The 21,683-nt window shown below is 30.2% G+C and overlaps 4 protein-coding genes across 7 annotated transcripts in view; all 4 read right to left on the reverse strand.

Moving 5' to 3' along the window:
- Nucleotides 1-1,039, reverse strand: part of LOC112684313 (LIM domain transcription factor LMO4.1-like) — a 62,083-nt gene extending 61,044 nt beyond the window's left edge. Inside the window, exon 1 of one of the 3 annotated variants that reach the window (XM_025555762.1) lies at nt 772-1,032. The gene's annotated coding sequence lies outside the window, so the exon portion shown is untranslated. Of the gene's footprint in view, nt 1-771 lie in introns of all 3 variants that reach the window. The other 2 variants (XM_025555760.1, XM_025555759.1) reach the window with 2 other exon arrangements.
- Nucleotides 1,040-5,961: 4,922 nt separating this feature from the next.
- LOC112684305 (protein FAM200A-like) lies at nt 5,962-6,309 on the reverse strand. Its single transcript, XM_025555750.1, has one exon. It carries the CDS (start codon nt 6,307-6,309, stop codon nt 5,962-5,964), a length of 348 nt encoding a protein of 115 aa, XP_025411535.1.
- Nucleotides 6,310-8,283: 1,974 nt separating this feature from the next.
- LOC112684306 lies at nt 8,284-10,083 on the reverse strand. The gene is made up of 6 exons (XM_025555751.1): nt 10,049-10,083; nt 9,707-9,862; nt 9,502-9,612; nt 9,125-9,443; nt 8,884-9,065; nt 8,284-8,716 (listed from the first exon to the last, which is right to left on the reverse strand). The coding sequence occupies exons 1-6, from the start codon at nt 10,081-10,083 to the stop codon at nt 8,284-8,286; spliced, it is 1,236 nt and encodes a 411-aa protein (XP_025411536.1).
- An 8,297-nt stretch (nt 10,084-18,380) lies between these two features.
- On the reverse strand, nt 18,381-20,692 carry LOC112684314 (dynein light chain 4, axonemal-like). Of its 2 annotated transcripts, XM_025555763.1 has the most exons (4): nt 20,623-20,692; nt 20,393-20,527; nt 20,052-20,135; nt 18,381-19,222 (listed from the first exon to the last, which is right to left on the reverse strand). In XM_025555763.1, exons 2-4 carry the CDS (start codon nt 20,459-20,461, stop codon nt 19,028-19,030), a joined length of 348 nt encoding a protein of 115 aa, XP_025411548.1. In that variant the 5' UTR covers nt 20,462-20,527; nt 20,623-20,692; the 3' UTR covers nt 18,381-19,027. The 2 variants fall into 2 exon arrangements, with proteins under 2 accessions (XP_025411548.1, XP_025411549.1); XM_025555764.1 differs by having other exon boundaries at nt 18,381-19,189; nt 20,393-20,682.
- Between the last annotated feature and the right edge of the window lie 991 nt (nt 20,693-21,683).

The following is a 21,683-nucleotide window of genomic DNA, read 5'->3' on the forward strand; positions in this document are numbered from 1 at the left end:
GTAACATATTTATACGGGTATTCGATATTCGCGCACAGTTAATGTTTCGAACTAGTTTTCTCATATGATATATTATTATCCTGTATCCTGTGGAATAAAATACATAACATATATACATTGAATCTGGAATAAATGTTATTTTTCTTGTTTCCAAACGGTTCTATGTAAATCACTAAATATAATGTTGAAGTTATGAATGACCATTGTAATATTATTATCGTCGATAAAAAAAGTTATCTTATTTGGAATGAACGAATTGGTCTTATTGTTAGTAAATGAGCTAATAAAAACAATGAACACACACTTAGTCTCTTTCCTATTGACTAGTGTTAGCTGTATAACCGTATGAAACCAATTATTCGATTTTCAAATTCAATCCTTTGAAATGTACACAGGTAACAAATTGTAGCATAGAACGACCCTTTTTTTAATCGTATATAAATACTTCAAAAGTAATTTGCTTCAACCGGATTATAATTGAAAGTAAATATTTTAATATATTAATAGTGTTGACCCCTTTCTGTTCTAAACTGAAAAAAAAACAAATATCTACGGAGATATTTCCATTGAGATAGCACCACATGCTACATATACGAGTACAAGTAGGATCTCGCCTAAAAGCACAAGCGCGCATGTTTCGACTGCAAACGGAGGCGCATTGGCACCGGAAAATACTAACAAACATAAATAAAAATAATGGTACTCAAACTAAGACTAACTAACGCGTCGCTTATGATATCATATAACAACATAACAATGAGTTTATCTCACCTGGTTTTAGGTTTAAACTGTCGATGATTTCGTCACTTCTTCGAGTCACGTGCGCGTTCGTGGATCAGCTCGAGTATGCGTGTAGGACCTATTCATACGTCTAAGTACGTGAGTGAGCTTACTCGGGCACGTGTGTACAAATGGTTTGCGTTCGTCTACTCGAGCTGTGTCACGCGGGTGTGTTCGTGTCTACGGGTGACCACGTGCCGTTTGAACAGCGCGTCGGCAGCCACTGTCGCCGGCCGCCTCGGATCGCCGACTTTTCGTCACATCCCGCGGTGGGCGTGATCCTACGGCGAGGCTACCGTGGGCGCCGTCGCACACGTGCACGCTCCGCCCGCCGGGCCCACGTACGGGCACCGACGCCACGGACCGTCTTCCGGCGGGTGACCCACATTCACCGGGTACCCAAGGGGCGAGTTTTCACCTACTACCCGAGTTTCGGGGCGCCTCCTTTTCACCCGCCCAAATACCCCCTTCGTACCCGAAAACACCCCCCACGCGCTGTGCCCGCGCCCGCGCACACCCTTGGAAGCTCGTCACTCGTCCGTTTTCCATTGTCGCACAACGTACGTATTCGCGATAGTTCACGATGATCAATTTATTTACTATTCATCATTAATTCGGCTCCAAAACGATCGCAATAGGACAATCGTGACAATAATTATTTCTTTCCCGAAACGACATCGGTCTTTCCGCACACACGGTATTTACCGAACAATATAAGAATAAGATTATCATGTATTATATGGTAAATAATGATTTTGTGATTTTATAATATTATGGAAACCACTAAAAGTTGTATATTATATAAATAATTAGACTATAAGTGTACTATGGAGTTATAAACGGGGACCGATTTAGACATTTTAAGACCCTTAGGTAAAATACAAAACGTGGCATTTTACACTGATTTTTTTTGTGTATATATTTATTTTAAATTATGAAAGTTGTACACTAATAAAAAAAAGAAAAAGGGTCATAAAAATTTGAGACCGCATAAAACATAAGTCATAGGAAATTTCCAATCCTGTCATAGGAATTTAAGGGTGAATGACTTGAAGCGGTAAGTTTGGACGATATAGTCTATTGATTTCAAAACGCGGTCAAATAACTATAGAACGTTTCATATTGCTGTGCTATGTGACTGCTGCGGTATAACAGTACGGGATCACTACATTTGCCCAAAATTTAATTGCCCGACACTACACTTGCCCGACATTACATTTGCCCGACACTACGTTTGTCCGATACCAGATTTGCTCGACACTATGTTTGCCCGACAACCTCAAATTATATTATAAATAAATATGTGTCAAAAATTATTAAAAATTTCAATAAAATATTATATTATACCTATTATGTTATTTACAAATTAATGTTAAATCTTAAAAATAATGCAATTAATAATTGTGTCAAAAATTAATAATAACACAAACATTATACTACTTACAATTTAATGTTATGAGCGATTCTTATGAATCTATCGCGAATAGCGGTAAAATACGACTGAGAACGTTAATTTTGGTATCACGATTGAGAACTTAATAATATAATATACTATAACTGAGGTCGGCAACCTTTTGAACCACGTGGGCCATATTTTTTTTTCAAATGTTTGTCAAGGGCCACATTAAAAAAAAATTTTTACATATGATATATACTAATAATTGTATTGCTATTATATTAGATTATTTTACATAAAAATATGAGTGTAAAAAATACGAATATTACAGGAAAAAATGGCTTTTAAGAAAAAATTTAATTTTTTGACAAATTAAACAGAATGGTTTACCTTTGTTTTTGACAAAAAAGTATAAATCAACACAAGAATTATTAAAAAACGATGTTTATCACAATTTTTTTTTTTTTTTTTAGTCACCATAATGTTTGGATTTACTTGTAAAATGAAACTATTGCAAACGCAAACAGTTACACGTACGGGCGTAATACTAATTGCTCAAACGCAAAGTAACTATGACCATAGATTAAATATATTAGATACATATGTATTAAATACATAGATTAAATATATTTAAAATTTTAATTTTTAAATATATATAAGCATATTTAATTTATCCTATGACTGAGTAGTGCAGCCATCATTATCTTCGAGTCCGATCAGATAATAATAACAATTTTATTTATAAATAAAAAAGAATTCAATAGTTTGAAAATTGTTTGAAAAATTTATTGAACAAAAATAAAACACAAAAATTAACCACCTTTGTGCGAGCCATAAAAATTTGCTTCGTGGATCACATGCGGCCCGTGGGCCGCGGGTTGCCGACCCCTATACTATACTATACTACTATACTATACTTAATACTTAGTACCTTTTCACATAGAACGATAATATCCATGATAAAATATTCGTCTGATTTAGTATTTTTTTTTTTTTAATTATTGTATATTAATAAATAATAATAATAATAATAATTATAAAATATTTAAATTGTAATAAAATATTGTATATCAGTATTACGTACAGTAAAAATATGTAAAATATATGGTCAGGCCTCGGGCAAACGTAGTGTCGGTAAATTGAAGTGTCGGACATTCGATTGTCGGGCAGACATATCAGACCCGTAACAGTACAATGTGAATGATCTTATTTTTTTTATAAAATACGTTTGAAAATACGAAAATCTACGTATGTGCCTGTTGTCATCCAAACATAATGGACATGTAGCTCACCGATTTCGTGGTTTTTTTCTACAAAAAAAAATATTCATAGTTAAATAAAAACAAATCGACATGTTTTAAAAATAAATATTATTTTTTCAAATCGAAGGTCAATATTTCGTATTGGATGGATGTAATCTATATATTTGTATGATTAGTCAGGTTATCCTAAATAATATGATCTATAATTCTATGATTACTCACGTTTAATTATAGTGTATAGTTTAAAGTTAAGATTTAAATATTGTATTTAAAACTATACTTTAACTTTGGCTTTATTTCATTAACTATAAACTGAACCAAAACTGTGGAATACGATTCAGTGAAAAATGATTTTTTATTTCAAATATGTTATTCGATTTTTTTTAAATAATTATTTAAAACTATTGATAAATATTGATAACTGTTAACCGACGAATATTTCATGAAAATTTAGTTTCATATATTATCTTTACCAATTTTTAAGTAATTATTGTTCCACCTTATTATTTAAAATCTTATACGCTAAAGAATATTAGTTCCTAACTTTTTCGATTCTAAAATCTAGACTAGCGTTCAATATGAACATTTTGTATTTTTAATCGCGTTCTTTTTAATTATTTACAGAAAGCGAAAATATTTTTCAACCTTTCCATTATACCATCTACTATGTAATATTGTTCGTCATATTGTTTACGTTATAATCATATAAGACATCACTCATTGTTTATGTACGCACTAGAGTTAAATACTTGGTATATTTACAATACTTGTTTTCTGTACATAATTAATTTAACTCAAAAGAACTACATTTCTGTGTTTTCATTTCAAATATTAAAATGTTGAAAAAAATTATTATCTTTTATATATCCATGCATATTGACATGGATATTATTACAAGAATTGTTTTGATTTAAATTCCAAGACATTCTAATACTTTACCAACTACCAACATTTATAAACGAAATGCATCTGCGGTGAATTGTACACTTCAGCATGTAAAAGACAGGTCAGGTTTAACAAAGAATATCGATTGTATGTATACAAAGTTGCTTGGGGTACATTTGATAAATCATTGTTGTACGTATTATAATAACGTTTCTAGATGAATAAACAGCTTTTTCGTGTAATGTAACGAGATACATTCAAGCGATTTGTACTGGTACATAAAATATGTAAAAATAATTTAGATAATAAAATATATTTATTAAACATAATGTTGATATGAGTTATATTTATTATGATGTTTGTCATCGGTTAACCTACTAATTGGTGTTTACGAACAAATACAATGTCAGTGATCTTGATTTTATTAATTCTATGCATATCTGAACCAATAAGTACAATTCAAATCTTAGAGTTCAGGCAGAGCCGTGCCTAGCATAATTAGCGCCCGGTGCCTAGAATCATTTTGTAGAGCCTTCCCTTTACCAAATATTGTTATACTTATAGGCTATGAGGAGATGACATAAAAATAGGGAGTCATATAAAACTACTTATTTGTATTTATTAAATTAATAAAATAAATAATCAACAATTAAAAAACAAAATAATTATTATAACTCGAACTGTATAGATAAAACAAAACATATAAGAAGAATAATAACCTATCATCATAAATCGGTATATTTATTTATAAATCAAATTTAATCAATTGCACAAAAAATAACTTATCTTTAAATTATTGCCGATGAAAAATAATTAGGTAGGATATAGTTGTTACAAAATATAAATATTTATTTGTAACTAGTTCATTTTCTACAAACAATTTCTGAAAATTTAATAACATATAAATAACATAACAAGTAATATTTTTATATAAAAATGAATTTTTAAAAACAAATAGTTTTGCCAAAAATTTAAGTCAAACTCACTAACTCATTTTGTAACTAATTGCCCCCGAATGGGGTAAGATGATACAAACGGAGGGTTATTTGTTACATTATTTAAAAATTGTTAAATTGTATTGTAAAACATAATAATATAATAAAATTAATGGTAGATTATATTTTAGACGACTTAAATACTTTTATATATAATTAATAGTAAAAAATTAAATAAAATAAACTTAAAAACTTTTAAAATGTTGACTTATCGTCTGACAAAAATACTTTTATAAATTATAAAAAAATAAATTAACAATATAAGATCATATTTGTAAATTTCAGTCTTTGAATACGTCGTCACTGAGCTTATCATCGAATATATCTGAATTGTAAATATGGCAAACTTAATGTGCATCATTATTCACACATTTTATGTGTGCTCATTCCTTACACTCTATACCAGTGTTTCCCAAAGGGTGTGCCGCGGCACACTAGTGTGCCGTAAAATTTGAAAGGTGTGCCGCGACAACTTAAACTTTTTTTTATAAAAAAACATAAAATGATTTTTTTCAAAATATTAAAATATATAATACAAATAAAAATAATTAACACAAAAATTAATTTTAAAATTATAAAAAAAAATATATAATTATAAATTTTAGTGTGAAACGTGTGCTTGATTTTGTTTAAACACCAACAATCAACATAAACACACTCGCATTTCTTGTTCAACTGATAAAAGTCGTTCACGTTTCTTATTTTTAATATTTGTCAGTGCGAAAAATCCAAGTTCACAGAGATATGTTGTAGAAAATGGTAATAATATATTTATTGCAATTTCTGTAATTATCGGATACTCAATTTTAATAAAACTCCGAAATTGAAACAGTTTAAGTTCATTAAATTTTAATTTCAATGAACGATCAGATTGAAGTTCCAAAAGTTGTTCTTGTTCAACTAGATGTGATATTACATCTGATGTTATAGCAAAAGGATTGCACACCCAATCATATTCGTTAAAAACCAAAGATGGGAAATATTTTGTCATTTTTTCTTTTAAAATTTTAAGATGATTTATTATTAAATCAGATGTTACTTCTTCATCTGGATCAACATCTGCTGTTAATGAAAACATTTGCAGTTGTTTTTTTCTACGTGTGATATCCAAAGATTAATTTTCTGTAAAAACCCATTTAATTTATCAGACGATGTTAATATGTTTTCATCTTTACCTTGCATATTGGAATTAAGGATATTTAAATGGTTAGAAATATCAGCTAGATAAGCAAGTTTTGCAGACTATAATGGATTATTTAATTGAGTTATGAAATCGCTGTTTGGGTCTTCATTATTGAACAATTGCAACAATTCATTTTTCATTTCATAAAATCTGTTTAAAACATTACCTTTTGATAACCATCGAATTTCAGTATGTAAAACCTAAAACTTCATAACGAGAACCAGCTTCTTCACACATTTTTTTGAGAATTCGTGTTTTAAGAGCTCTTGATTTAATATAATTTACCATTTTAATTACTAAATCAAGAACATTTTTAAGCTCATCTTTTAAGCTCATAATAGTGAATATATGAAATACATTACAATTTTTCTTATGTTTTAATAATTTTCATGTAAGGTATATACGTATTCGGTTTATTTATGATTATTTAACTCGAAGCATGTATATGACAAAGTGGCACTCGTCATGGAGTTGACAAACCTGTACGCCCGATACGTGCCTTTATAGGTTTCAAGCGATTTAAATCGTTACGATTACGACTGGAAATATATTATTTCGTCGCAAATTCTACCACGACTGCTATTAGTGTAAAGTTTTGGTCAACTACACGTTTTAATAAATGTTTTCCGTGTCGCAGAAATGTTTTACTATCAATGTACATTTCACTTGGAAATAATTGGCAATCGAAACTAATCAAGCTGTTGAAATATGTTTCCGGACTCCATACTCGGTAGTGACACGTAGCACGGGGGAAGAATAATGGTTTTTTTTTTTTTTTTTTTTTTTAAAACAAAATATTAATTTTCTTGGATAATTTAAAAGTGTTTTTAAACAGTTAAATGAAAGTATACTCATAGCTATTTTTACGTAATTTTCAGATTCCGAAACAAAACATTAGTCTTTAAAACTGCAACTCCTTACACGATCGAATACCGTCATCTAATTTCTTAAAACTGCTGTTCAAAGATTAGAAAACCCGAGTGAACATGATAACAATATTTAAATATTAAAACAAGTAGCTAGCCAATACTTGATGAAAAACTCTGCTTATCTTAATCTCAAATTTTATGAAATGAGTATTTAATGCTAAAAATCATATTGCATATTTGATTTTTTCTTAGACATGACAATTGTTTTATTTGTGATTTGTAATATGTTAATTTTTGTTTCTTCTAACATAAAACGTACGAAACGTTAATTTAATAAAACCAAAACTTCGTAGAACATGGAAAATATTACTCCGATATTTTGTGTCTAAGTTAAATGAACTACCAATTTAGAAATTCGTATCATCATAAATACGAGTAGTATTGCCACATGATCAAGAATCTACTTGGAATTTTTGCAAAAAAATATTGGAATTTTTTTTTTCTCTAACTCTCAAATGTATCATCTAAAGTCCACTTAGTGTAATCGTAGTTTTCACAAAATATATATTTATTTCATGAACTAAGATCATATCGCGTAAGTCGTTTTTAGGTTCATCTAATGGACATTTATTTTTTCCATTTCACGAAATGGAAACCTATATTTTACACTCAACGCAATTTTTAAATTTTTATATTGAGTGGATAACTTTTTTTGTGAAATCGAAATATAATGCAAAAACAATATCGTATACTTGTGTTTCTATGTTTATAAAACTAATGTGTACTACAAATATTCCAAAAATTTAACTATTATGATAAGCTATAATTTAAATAATTTATTATTCGTTTAAATGCACAACTGTGTTAGTATTTTGATAAATCGTGTAAGTTTTTTCTTATGGATTTTCGAAAATTATTTTCTTTGCAAATTAATTTTCGGTGGATTATTTCTTTTGCCTATCTGAAGATTATTTCTATCTTTTGACTTTGTTGAAAGTCTAATTTCCTCAAAAACTTGTTTACAATAGTGCTCGTACACTTCTTTTTCGTTGGTCTGATCACTATCACCGCATAACCATAATTCTGATCCATAAATTATTGAACGCAACAATAACACAATTCTTGATATGTGCTTAAAGTATGCAGTTGGTTTTATGGGACCACTCTGAATGGCAAAGTTCCTATAAGTTCTCCTTACGTAGTTTTTTATTGTTAAAAATCCTTTTTCTAGTGAACTGTAATATGCTGACTGACTAGTGAATAAACAGTGTATATTTTCTTTCTTTATAAAATAAGAGGTAACGTCACCAGGCTTCAATGCTTTAGTTTTAATGTCCTTCATTAATCTATGGTCGGACAAAATAAAATGAGGATTTAAAACGTACGAATTACATTTAGATCATTGTTAAGAGTGCTCAGCACTGATGATCACGTTTTATTTTTGTTTTAATTATTTATAATATATTTAGCTAACAACAATTAAAATAATGTAATACAGTTGTAAAATAATTACTTTTCTTTGAAAGAAGGATATTCTAAGTTTACAGCATCTACCAAGCCATTTTTCAAATGATTTGATTTTATTTGTTCAATATCAATCAGTAATAATAAGTCACTTAGCTTGTTATTAATTTCCAATAGTTTCCTAGGTGTTATATACACTTTCATTTGAGGTGGTGATGGACGATAGAATATCTTAAAATAGGTTTATGATTATGAAAACAATAAAATATTCTGTTATTTCCAACACTTACTTTTGTTGGTACACAAACAGTTATTTCAATTCCGGATCCGGCAAAAATATCTTCAATAAGTGGTTTAACTTTTGACCACTCCAATCCATCTGTTCCACAGCCAATTTGAGGAATGCCTAGTTTGATTATTTTCCTTTCTTGCATTTTTTCTACAAGCGACTTTAATGCATGTGACAATGATAACATTGTCGACGTGCCGTTACAATAATTTTTTGTCACCAGATAAAAAGCATATTCTGTTTCGTTTTTAACCACCACTCCAACATCGCCTACGGTAAGTTTTTGGTCCATAAGTTGACCAATGCCTCCAAAATAACGTCTAGATAGCGAGAAAAATAATTATTGTTTTAATCAATGTAAATTTAAAATAGTTTTACTTGAATTGAACCGCGACTCCTCTTTCCATACGTAAATCTTCTGCAATACAATGGGCTAGAGCAATGTTTCTAGGTAAATTGAACAGATTTTCGTCAACTTCTTTGATTACACTGGAAAACATAAACAATTATTTGTTAACAAATAAAAATTCGGTGGCACTAATAGAATAAATCATAAATGCATTTGTTATAAATAATAATATACCAATTTCCATTTTCTTTGGTTTGGATATTTGGCACGTTTAAATCTTCCAAAACCTTTTCATTTTTATCTGTACTTATAATCACGTTAGTTTTTATTTCAACATTTTTGGTTCCATTATGATCTGAAGACTTGTAATTATTCGATGTTGTTTGACCACTAGATTTAAGTTAAGTTTAAAATATAATGGATATAGATTTATACAATTTGGTTTAGTAAAACAAAATAGTAATCATAAGAAGCTTTGTGTTAGCGAAAAAAATATTTTTTGTACACTAAATTATTATTTTATAATAAATACTTATTATGAGGTCCATCAGTAGAATTGATAATTTCATTTGGTACCACTTTTGAATTAGTATTTTTCGGTAGACTTTCATACTGAGTCACCGTTCTGTAGAATAACAATGAATTTAGGTAAACGAATTTTAAAAAAATTAAATTAACTCTACTCAATGACGCTTGTGGTTGATTCCATTTGCTGAGCGCGTTTACGTTTTTTTGCCGTATTTTTGCTCAACTTCTTCTGTTGAGTTCCGTTATTTCTAAACATTAAGGCATACATTACTATTATAGTCAGATATAAAGGTAATAATTAGTAACCATTTAGTTAAATATTTAAAAATTTAAATCTATAAAATATTTAAGTATTTGATCATACCCATCTTTAGGTAAAGCTTTGCAAATCCTTTTTTTTTCTCTTTTTCCATTTGGACATTCAGGCACATAACTTTCCACAATCATGGGATATTCCTCAGTCCTATATTGATTTGATAAGTTAATCACAATAATTTAGAATTTCTTAAAAAGAATAATTTAAAAATGAATTTATGATTATTAAGATTCATTCAAAATAATAATAAATTATTTTTCAATGTTAAAATATAAAACATGTTTGGAATGAATTCGAATGTGTTACCTCTTGATTTGTTTGTCTGTTTTGATTTCACTCATCATGTTGGAAGCACTCATTTATTGTATTCTATTATCAAATAGTCTAAATAGATTATGAGAATCTGAAAAAGTTATAATTTACACTTTAATATAAGGTCTTTGTGTTACTTTGGTAAATTACAATTACATTTAGTAATGAAGTTTTTACATGATTTGCGCCAGATTAAGAAGTTTAAATAGGTTTTAAGATCAATGTAATGTCTTTTTTCATAACTCCTAATGTAAGTCAACTAGCATATAATTAGTATTCTGTTACTTTATTAAGGTCCATTAATTTTCTTAATTTATCCTGCTTTTCATTTATTAGAACAATGGTTTAAACAAAAAAAAATTTTATGTTACTATGGTTGAATTCAAACATGTTTTGGACAATGGCACGAAAAAATGATAAAATAGTTAATATTTATATAAGTTGTCATTAGCTGTTGATAGTTTGGAACTTATATATCAATATTTCTTGTTATCGTATTCATAAATCCGAAATATTTTATGTACCTTCCGGGTATACGATGTAAAATGATAAAAGGAAACGTTTTTTATGAAAATTATATTGTAAAATTTCGTTGTAATCCTTGAAGATCCTTGATGATATGTACATTTAACGATAAATGATTTTGGGTTTGCCAATACGATTCCGATGAAGACAACTTATACTTCGTGTTGTTCTCGCTAGTAAAAGACTCGACACGTGTGCCCCACATCTCTCTCCTATGATAGGATGATTTGTTTGACGTTGCTCGCCGTGGGCCGGTAGTTGAAGTGAGAAAAAAGTTAGAAAAAGACTACTTCCGTGTGTTCATAACTTCTGTAGATCGAATCTAATTTTAATTCAAAATATTATTATAAATATACTTACTTATAACAGTAGCTGCTAATTCTGTTTTCTATTTAAGTTGTCGGTTACAATACTTGGATACTGCTGAACGACGAATGACAAAATGCAATGTTGAGATTCAACAATAAACAAATATAATTGAAATCCATAGCATGTTATGTATGTAATGTTATTTATAAATTGTAAATACGATTAATATAATATAATAACACTTTTTAGCCAACAGTTTTTGATTTTATAATAAAAGTAAATGACTATGTTTTTTGTTTTAAACGGTACAGAAAATATTAACTTTTTTAATCATCACTGTCGTATTGTAATAAAAATGTATATAAGTAATATAATTTTTATTTATCATAATTTATATTTAAAGTCTTGTAGAACTTTGTGTTATTCTGTTAATAAAACTAACAATTGATATTGTTTCAAACAGAAAATGACGCGTTTTAACCAAAGACGGAATAATTTAAATGTTAACATTTGTATATCTGTGTTGGGTACTCATTATTTAAGTCGTGTTGTCTCTGCCCGTGCATGTCATTCATTAAATTTTAAAACGTGATATTCATGAACAATCCACATTATATGTTGCTATTTTATATTATTATTTTTAATATTTTCATATTCTTAGATTTATACTGTCAAGAAAATATAATTTTCAATTATATTTTAATATTATTGTTGGTGAAATATTAATCTCGATTAAGCCAAATATTAAAATATAAATGCAAAACATTTATCTAATCAACATTAGTAGTATTTTATGTCTTTAATTGTGATATTAATAATTCAGTGATCCTATTTTTTCAACAATTACCAAGATTCTAAAAATATGAATATAAGGGCAAGTTGATTGAAATATAAATTAAGATCCATAAAATATTATTATTCGTTCAATGGCTGGAAGAAAACCATCTTCTTTTAGAATGAGAAAGCCGATCTTCGTACTGAATGCTAGTACAAAAATTAATTTAATTTTTCGACGCGAAATAAATATATATATGAAAGTTAAAAAAATACGATTAATTTTACATTATAATTCGAAGAAAAAAAATATATTATGTACAAACTGTAAATATGAATGTATGCATAAATGACATAAGCACATACTTTAAAATACATGATATTTATAAAATAAATTACTAAATAATATTTTTAAAATCTATGATTCTAATGCTTAGCCTTTTTTTTTTTTTTTATTTGCTATTTGATTACTTTAACCATTGATTAAATATTATATTTAAGTTAAGTATATTTAATCAATGCTTCAAAGTTGCTTAATTTAGATATTATTTTAAATTTAATTTATGGGGAACATAATAATAATAATTGGTATTTTTTGTGATGAATGTTTTGGCAAATATATTTGAAAAAACTGTTGAAAAATTATAAATTGCAAAAAAATTAAGTAATTTAAATACATCACTTCTTCCGCTGCAGCATCCATATCTATTTTTGAAACCATCCCCCTATTGGTTTTCTTAATAGAGTTCTGCATTATTGATTGCTAAAAATAAAATAATTATTTGAACTATCTGCAAATATATTATTTATTTATTTATTTATTTATTTGCCAATAAATATTATTTGGTTCAGTAATATGCAAATTGGGGCAAGATGTTACACTGTAACAATGTGTACCGATTTAAATGTAATAACTAGCCCCAGTAAACACATTTTAGTATAACCTATCTTATCACTTAACCAACTAATCTTACGTTACTCATTAGAAGTTTAATTGTACGCTATGAGCGGAACAATTAATTGAATGTATCTAAAATAATTTACCATTAAAAATATCTATTTAAGTCAATCAGATGTAAATCATAAAATATAATTTTGAAGTACAACATTCACTAAAAACATGATAACTGGAATACAGTATAGATTATGATAACGGAAACAGAAAATATTTAACTAGTAGATGTGCATTTTATCTCCGTATTGATTATGCAGTGGTACCATCAATACTTTTTTATTAAATTAAACTGTAACTAACCCTTGTAACAACTATACCCACCCTCCCCTATCTATTCAAATTGTTCGTTCGAAATAAAATCGTACAACTCGTTCAAGTCGATATTCTTTTATGATATTAATGTTATTCAATTAATTAATGATGAAGTATTGTTAATTTGTTATCGACGACATCGTAATTTCGATAAAAAAATAAATATCAATACCAAAAATAAACTGAAATACCGCCAATCAGGATGATGTTAATGATGTCGACTACGTGTCGACACCATGACATTGAACATGTTAAATATTATGAATTAAATAATATGGTTGAATTTCAGTATAATTACTTAGATTATGAAAAGTCTCTTAGCGCCCGAGTGGTCATGGCACCCGGTGCATACACTTCTTCACAACTCCCTAGGCATGGCTCTGGATATAGGCGAGTTTGACGATAGCTATTTTTATGAACTCATGTTCAAGCCGTTTCAGGAATATGGTAGTGAATAGGAAAGAGCTTTGGATATCATATTTTGTCTTAACTGTTAAGAATCCACGAAATCTATAAATTAATTCTATGTATGATCGAGGAAACCAAGAGGTTTCCTGCCGAGATTGAAAATACGCAACCTTGTGACGCGTACACATGCGACCGTTCGCCCGATGATCCATCGTTTGCATATCAGCATACCATGTATTGCAAAAGATCCATAGGAAATCGATGGTTCTCATTAGTTATTTTATGTTTGTGATGACATTATAAAATTAACAATACTCAATGTTTTCAATTCCTTTTTTTTACTAATTAAAATTATTACTTAAATTAATTTGATTATTATAATTTTACATACACTTTAAAAAATTATTTGTCCAGCCTCGTTTAAAAACGAAATAATCAAAGATGACGATGTTTATTCAATAAATATTTTTTGAACATATCAAACATTACATTTCTGCCATTCCAACCTAATCCTAAAAAAAAAAAAAAAAAATGTTAATACATTGTAATAAAATAATTACAAATAACTTACAAAAGGTGTTCTTGTGATCTTTTCAAATCTGTACATTGGAACGTTTTTTTGAGTGTTCCAAATAGGCAATAGGAATCACGTGTTCGTAAGTATCTCATACCGTGTCATCAAATCGATTTAAAAAGTTTGGAAAAAAAAGTAGAAAACGTCGTAAATCGATAATGATTTCATAATATCATCGCAAACGCGATGCGACCAACGAGCGCCATCGATTTCTTTACACGGGTCTCCAGCAATGTACTCATAAATGCCGATTTGTTCCATCGTCCGGGTTCGGGACCGCGGCGATGACGAACTCCGTGCACCGGGTGTGTGTGCGTGTGCACCGGATGGCGGTCGCTCGGCGGAACCATAACGGCAATAACTATCGCGCCGAAAGGTCCTCGGGACGTGCGCGCACACGGCCGAACGGTCGTTATTCATCGAATTAATTGCCGTCCGGACACTTTGGCGGCGGCGGCGATGCGCCAGCCGGTCAAAACTTGGGCCATAAACTCCGGGCGGCGGTCGTGAGGGATGCCAGCGCGAAACTCTCGCCGAGAAATTACGACGACGAATCACAAATTATATATCGTTGTTGCATTATTAATATACACGGACACACGTGTGTGTTTGTGTTCGCGCGTGTACACGTGGGTGTGTTCGAGTAGTATCACGGTGGAGATACGAGGGGTGGGCGAAAAGGGCGAGAGAGGGAACGCTCACACCTTCCAGCAATAATTATCGTACGGTGCTTCTTCCCCATCTAAACGTTCACGTTCGCGCGCACTACGTATTTGAGCGACGCTGTTGTGTTTCGACCGTGCATGTACAGGGTGAACGAGATATGCGCAGGGCTGTCGCTAGCAAATATTGATGAGGCCGGAGAGGGTTATGTGTGCACAGATTTGCTAACAATTTTCGAAAACAAAATTCCTTATTACTGATATTAATTGATTTGTTCACAATTGCCGACTAGATAAATAGGTAGTTCTTAATGGGAGGAGTGAACTACATCCCCCCCCCCTAATTAATACGTGAAATTTCGGTTGGTCGTGGCACTATATCGTGTATAGATATCGTTTACGATAGCGTTAATTACTTGCGGTTTTAAACTAAAAATTATTATACATATTATTATTATATTCCTATACGTTATTTGTGTACTATATCTAACAATACACAAACATTTTTCGAGAATACTACCGGTTAGTAATTCTCTATTGTCCTCGACGAAAACAGTTTAGAACTTTGTCCAATGTTGGGAGCAATCAACATAACAATTACTCATTGAAATAATATTAAATCGACGCTTGGACGTTAAACACACTCAATTAGAAATTCCAGACCAAGGTGCTTTTGGGAAATCGTGCAGGAAACGAAATAAATTATTAATAACCTATGGGTACATCGATACAGAATACGAAAAACCCATTACGGTGAGCTAGTCTGGAGTCGTATTCTAGGATGAGCTCTTATTCTCTTTTACGCGTTTTCAGAGTGACTCGTAGCGGAACTATCACGCTTCCGAGCTTCTGACAAACGTTTCAATTTCTAATCACGTTGTATTATTATTCCCTATCCCCGAAAAAGGGTACACCGGTGCGTGACTTATTCAGTTAAGTTTCGCATTATGATGGATATTCTCCGAATCCTCCGGACGGTTGAACGTGTAAAAATTGCGTTAGATTTTTAGAAAACGTAATGAACACGCTTTCCTTGACTCGTCTGTAATCACTGCGGACCGTTGTCTCTATACTGCACACCCTGCATAACATAATACGTAATTTGCAACACCACCTCCACCAGCATTTACACAGGGTGCATTTTGCGTTACTACTGTTATTACGCGTGCGTGTATAATTACGAGACACGCGTGCCCATTAATCAAGTCGTGCGCGACAATATTACACGGCTCGGGTGCTAATCTTTCAACTACTAATTATTATTATTACTATTGCGTTTTGCCGACGAAAACTTTCTTATCCTCCCTCCAACGACAACGACGCCACGTGTTGTGTTCTTCGTTTTCTCTCGCATATACGTATTTCATAATTTTACTACGATCAGATCTTGTGCGTGTATTTTGTAAGTTCCCAAGTGCAGAAACTAACGTTGCAGTTAGTTTGTTCAACAGATTGGAAATCATTTAGGAGCACCCAATTTAATAGTTTTTGTTATTTCGTTGTTTTGTATGTTACATGAAATGGGAAATGACAATGGTCAGATATTAGCTGTATACAAGACACGCTTATTTTGGTGTAAACAGTTTTTTTCAAATCTACATTATTCGTTAGTCATCTGGCAATAAAATAGTATAAGGATTCTGATAAGGCAATAAACATTTGCGTGGATACAAAAAGTGATATTCTCTACCTTTAGATGATTTAAAAAATATTAAATTTATTTCAATTATTTACTATCGTAACGTGCAAAAACGTATAATGCATTCTACTGTACATACAATAAAGAGTATATTTTATAAAAAAATTAATTAAACTTATGGTATTGGGTTGACATGTAATAAAATAACAATCAACAGTTTTTATTTTTAAATTTATAACACTATAATTGTTATTTTTAAATATAAAAAAGCTATTGTACATAAAAAAATAATTGAACTCGTATATATTTTTATTAAGTCTGCGTTTTATATATTTCTTTCTTTAAATTTTATAAAAAAAATGTTGGAATCAAAGCTCCCACTCTTTCTATCGATATTATCAAATCCCAATCTTACTTATAGCGATTAATTTAAATGATGATACCCTACCATCGGCCATAATTAGAAGTGATCAAAACCAACGAAAAATTAACCCATCGAATTTAAGAATATACGGATTGTATCAGTATAGAGTACAAAATTTCTATACAGACGGTTGGTAAACGATTCGAAATGATATCATTTGGCAAGGAATACTACAATGTGTATTACGACGGTGTACTGTACTTATGTTTTATTTTAACTAAAAAAATTATCTCGCGAACAATGTGTTATCGTACATAGAGGTCTATAAAAACAAACCGGTGTTTTCAGACCTTTGCGATACCTTATGTGATGGATTTATCTTTCAAAACAATTTTATCTCGGAGCGCCCATTTTTTCTACTTTTAACTTTCACGATCGGGTTATTTAGGATCGTTTCGTTCTAATGCATCTCAACTGCGGACATTATGTTCATACAGATTTCTATAATGTTTTCCGATTCAGATGTTAGTCTATTCAAGTTGGATTGAATCTACAGCATGCACATTAGAGTAACGAAGTTATGTCGTCACAGGAACACGTAAAAAATCGCCGGCAGTGTTCGTGTATTCGTGTAATATATATTTTTAAGATTACGAAACGGTTTTCTAATTGGAAAACACATTACCGATTTTGAGATCATCATCATTGTTAATAACTATCCATATATGAACGCGAATAACAGAAAAACAAAGATATTCACACTCTTTCGCTCACCATCACATTGATTATATATGACCTAAATATACCAAACGCTCCTCCCTGTATCAATATACATTTTTAAACATTTTTCTAACCCTAACGATGATGTAAATCATATGATTATTTTTTTTTTTTTATTTATTCTTACTTTACTAGACGCACGGGTAAACATTTCTATTAATATATGTATTTTCCGATTAACCTTTACCGTGCATTACCCATAATAAATGCTATTAGCTGAAATCATACTAGTGTAACATTTGTAAAAGCTTGTTTACTATTCATCGTCAATAGTGATCAAGCTACAAAATTACAAGATTCAATAAATATAACAATCCGGAACAATGAATGTAAAAATGTAAACTTATTTCGTTTTATTCATCTTATTTGCTATTTATGTAAAATATATGTACACAATATAAATCTGTATTTATTACATTTTTTATTTTAAATAAAAAATTGTATCGACTTAATAATGTAATATCGGATAAAATTAAGCATAGAAATAAAAAAGCATTTTTAAATTACGGCGTTCTATATATGCAATTTTGATACATTCATGTGACTATCCCTAGTGGTTTGAAATAATTTGCACTGAATTATTTTATCCGTATATTTTACTGTAATACACCATGTTAATGATGTTTTTTGTAAACAATTTGAACAAGATTGCAACATAAAAATTATCATTTGAATTAAAATTCAAAAAGTTTTATATTATAAAGGATAGTTTTCATGATTATGAATAACATAAACCAAAATATATTATACTTATTAACTATAACATAAATATATGAAAAATAAATCGAACGTTATACAATAGAATTATGAATTCGCAACGCCTTATATGGGTTGTCGGATGTTTCGTACGCTCGATATAATCATACATGACAATCGTTTTAATATTATAACATAGCGCAGAACATTATGAATATTTTTTATCTCTGACAACTATATTATTCAACACTTTTTTTTTTCATTCCGTAACCTCTTGACTTTTAAATTTCAACCCTAAAATTATCGAAGAAAACACTGTTCTGAGAAATACGTCCACTGCACTGCATTCATCATGCAATCATGCATCCCAAACATGCATCAGTTGAACAACGTGAAAACGATCAAATTTTCCAAACGCAAATCCCCAGATTGCCCCCGAAGAACATGTACATCAGCGTGCTGGACTGGTGCGTCATCTGTATTCCAAACGCCTCTCCGACCACGGCATTCCATGGCGATCCGTATTTCTTGTCCAGCATCTGCTTTATCGCCTTGGCCGACGACTGTGGGAAATAATTTGGTGTGAATTGTAAAACCTATGCATAGTTATGAGTATATAGTTTTCGTAACTACACCGCAGTTGCAATAACGCACTTTGATTATAAAAATAACCATGTATGATAATAGCGGGATGTACATTTTTACGCAGTCCATGTGGTATAAAATACGAACATTTATGCGGGCGTGATGAAAACAAAAGTCCTACCACAATTGTTGTATATTATACATTGCACGTTCACAAAACGGTTGGGAATGCTATGAGTCGCGTCGGATGATTAGTTTTTTTTTATGAGTGTCAATGCGGCCATTTTTTTTTAAATGTAACTAGTTAACTAGTGTCGACATTTTTAACTTTAATCTGTTAAACATTTTGTATTTTACTAACGTAGATACTACCAACGTATTCAAAGGATAATATTATTGAAAATAATATTTTTTTGTACAAATCAAGAATAATTAATGTAATTTCAATAAAGAAATTAATATATGTTGTATATTGTTATAGGTTCATTTATTTATTCAAATTAAATTCTAATTTAAATAAAATTAAATTTATAATCACATTATAGATTAGTAATATAAGTACTTAAAGCACAATAGAAACATCAGCATTTATTGTTATTTAATTGTATCAATCGAAATTACCATAAGTAAACATTTATCGTATTTTAGAAGAAAATTATATTATTTTAAATTTATCAATTAATAATTAGATCACATAGAGTAATAAGTATAACGCATAGATGATTTAAAAATAATAGAGTTTTGTTATGAAACTTACAATATTCTGGTTTCGCTCAGAGCGTAAAAAACATTATTGAAAATTTCAAAAAATTAAACAATAAAAAATCTTTGGAATCTTACATAGTAATCGGTTCCGAATTTGTCGCAGGCCGTTATTATAACTTCAATTGTTTCGGTTTTCATCTCTTCCGACATATCGCACACCTAAAGTATAAACAAGCACATCGATAAAAAAATACAAACATAATAAATATTACCAACTTAGTGCCTCTTGCGCACGTCCTATACATAAAAAATTATTGTCGGGAAACGTTCACACGCGAGTCTATAGAAACGACGGATTGTACTTGCACAGTTGTGACACCCATTAAGTTGATACAAATAATCGTATTGATGTATAGTAAACTCAATAACCCATGAACAAAAACATTATACAAGGATTATTTTATCCTTGGACTTACTCGTACTAGCGGATAGGTGTGTAGGATTTTCTTGTTCTCGTCTTCTTTAATGTCCGCGAATTCTTCCATAGCGCATAACCATCCGCCCGTTCCAAATCCGACCGATATACAAATGAGACGTTCGCTAAATGAAAACTACTCGACGTGTAAAAAATGATAATATATTATTGTTTCGTCTTGACGGTATGGGTAGGAGTTTTTTTTTTTTTTTTAATGAGTGAGCTGCTTACTGGTTAGGAGTTTTTTCTCAAAATTATCGATTCACGGATTGTGAGTTGCTACGGAACAGCTGCGTTTTTCAACTACAGGATTATAATGGATTATGTTTGCGTGCAGTGTGTATCCAGGCGACAGGTTCGTTCCGTCGGTAAACAACGAAAAGAAAAAAAATTAAATTAAAATAATTGCTAGCGTAGTACTTCCAACGGGTGTGGTTTGACAATCGAGAAGACGCAGTGTACAGTTCGTATCATGTTGTACCGCGTACACAAATACTGCTGTCATATAATAGGTATCATGTCTGGATTTATATTTTTAGGTGGATTCAACAAGCCACTGTAAATCTATCTGTTTTTAAACATCCTCAACCATAAGGACTATTATTTTACTTCACTTTTACGTAGATTATTGTCTATAGTACGAGTCATATATTTAAATATCATTATATTACAAGCACTCGGTTAAATAAAATTTATATAGCTAAATTAGCATATATTCGTACATAATATCATAATCGCAATCAATATAATAATGCACAAACTCTATTTATATATAATTTTATGAGTTGTGTTTTTATGAGTTAAACCCGTTTCACACACATGAAGTTTTCGTTCGTTCTGTTAAAATCCGTACGAATTTTTTCCGAACGGACGTTGTTTCATACACTGCATTTTTTTTTATCGATTCGTTTATGTTTAGTTATATTTTATTTTTAAACTTTTTATTCAGTTGACTTTCAACTTGAATTTAAAATGCATCATTGCCATATGATTTTTGTAACGATTGCGAAAACGACGTAACAATCGTACGAGTATTTACCGGGTACACTCAATTAATAAAACAATGAACATAAATTTCATCTCAAGCATTTTTGGTTCCATTTCTATCTTTGTAAAGGTCTTGAGATTTATTCTGTAAGGTAGGTCTGCTTTCCACAGCAGAGATCAAAATTCCTATGTCAACATGCAGTGGTGTATACATAATTTTTGTATGAGGGAGGGGGGATAAGTTGCAAACAAATCATTATGGAAGGAAAATTCCTAAACCTAAGTACCTGCACATTTAAATAATA

The sequence above is a fragment of the Sipha flava genome, unplaced genomic scaffold (assembly GCF_003268045.1).
Source record: "Sipha flava isolate LNK unplaced genomic scaffold, YSA_version1 248_pilon_pilon, whole genome shotgun sequence".
In the NCBI taxonomy this organism is placed as follows: domain Eukaryota; kingdom Metazoa; phylum Arthropoda; class Insecta; order Hemiptera; family Aphididae; genus Sipha; species Sipha flava.

What these genes read in the sequence shown, in the direction of transcription:
- LOC112684305 (XM_025555750.1), bottom strand. Translation starts at nt 6,309, where the DNA reads ATGACAAAATATTTCCCATCTTTGGTTTTTAACGAATATGATTGGGTG.
- LOC112684306 (XM_025555751.1), bottom strand. Translation starts at nt 10,083, where the DNA reads ATGAAAGTCTACCGAAAAATACTAATTCAAAAGTG. An exon ending in AAAATACTAATTCAAAAGTG is followed by an intron (nt 9,863 to 10,048) that starts GTACCAAATGAA and finishes ACTTAAATCTAG; the next exon opens with TGGTCAAACAACATCGAATA. An exon ending in CTGTTTGTGTACCAACAAAA is followed by an intron (nt 9,066 to 9,124) that starts GTAAGTGTTGGA and finishes ACCTATTTTAAG; the next exon opens with ATATTCTATCGTCCATCACC.
- LOC112684314 (XM_025555763.1), bottom strand. Translation starts at nt 20,461, where the DNA reads ATGGAAGAATTCGCGGACATTAAAGAAGACGAGAACAAGAAAATCCTA. An exon ending in ACACCTATCCGCTAGTACGA is followed by an intron (nt 20,136 to 20,392) that starts GTAAGTCCAAGG and finishes TTTATACTTTAG; the next exon opens with GTGTGCGATATGTCGGAAGA. An exon ending in AATTCGGAACCGATTACTAT is followed by an intron (nt 19,223 to 20,051) that starts GTAAGATTCCAA and finishes AACTATGCATAG; the next exon opens with GTTTTACAATTCACACCAAA.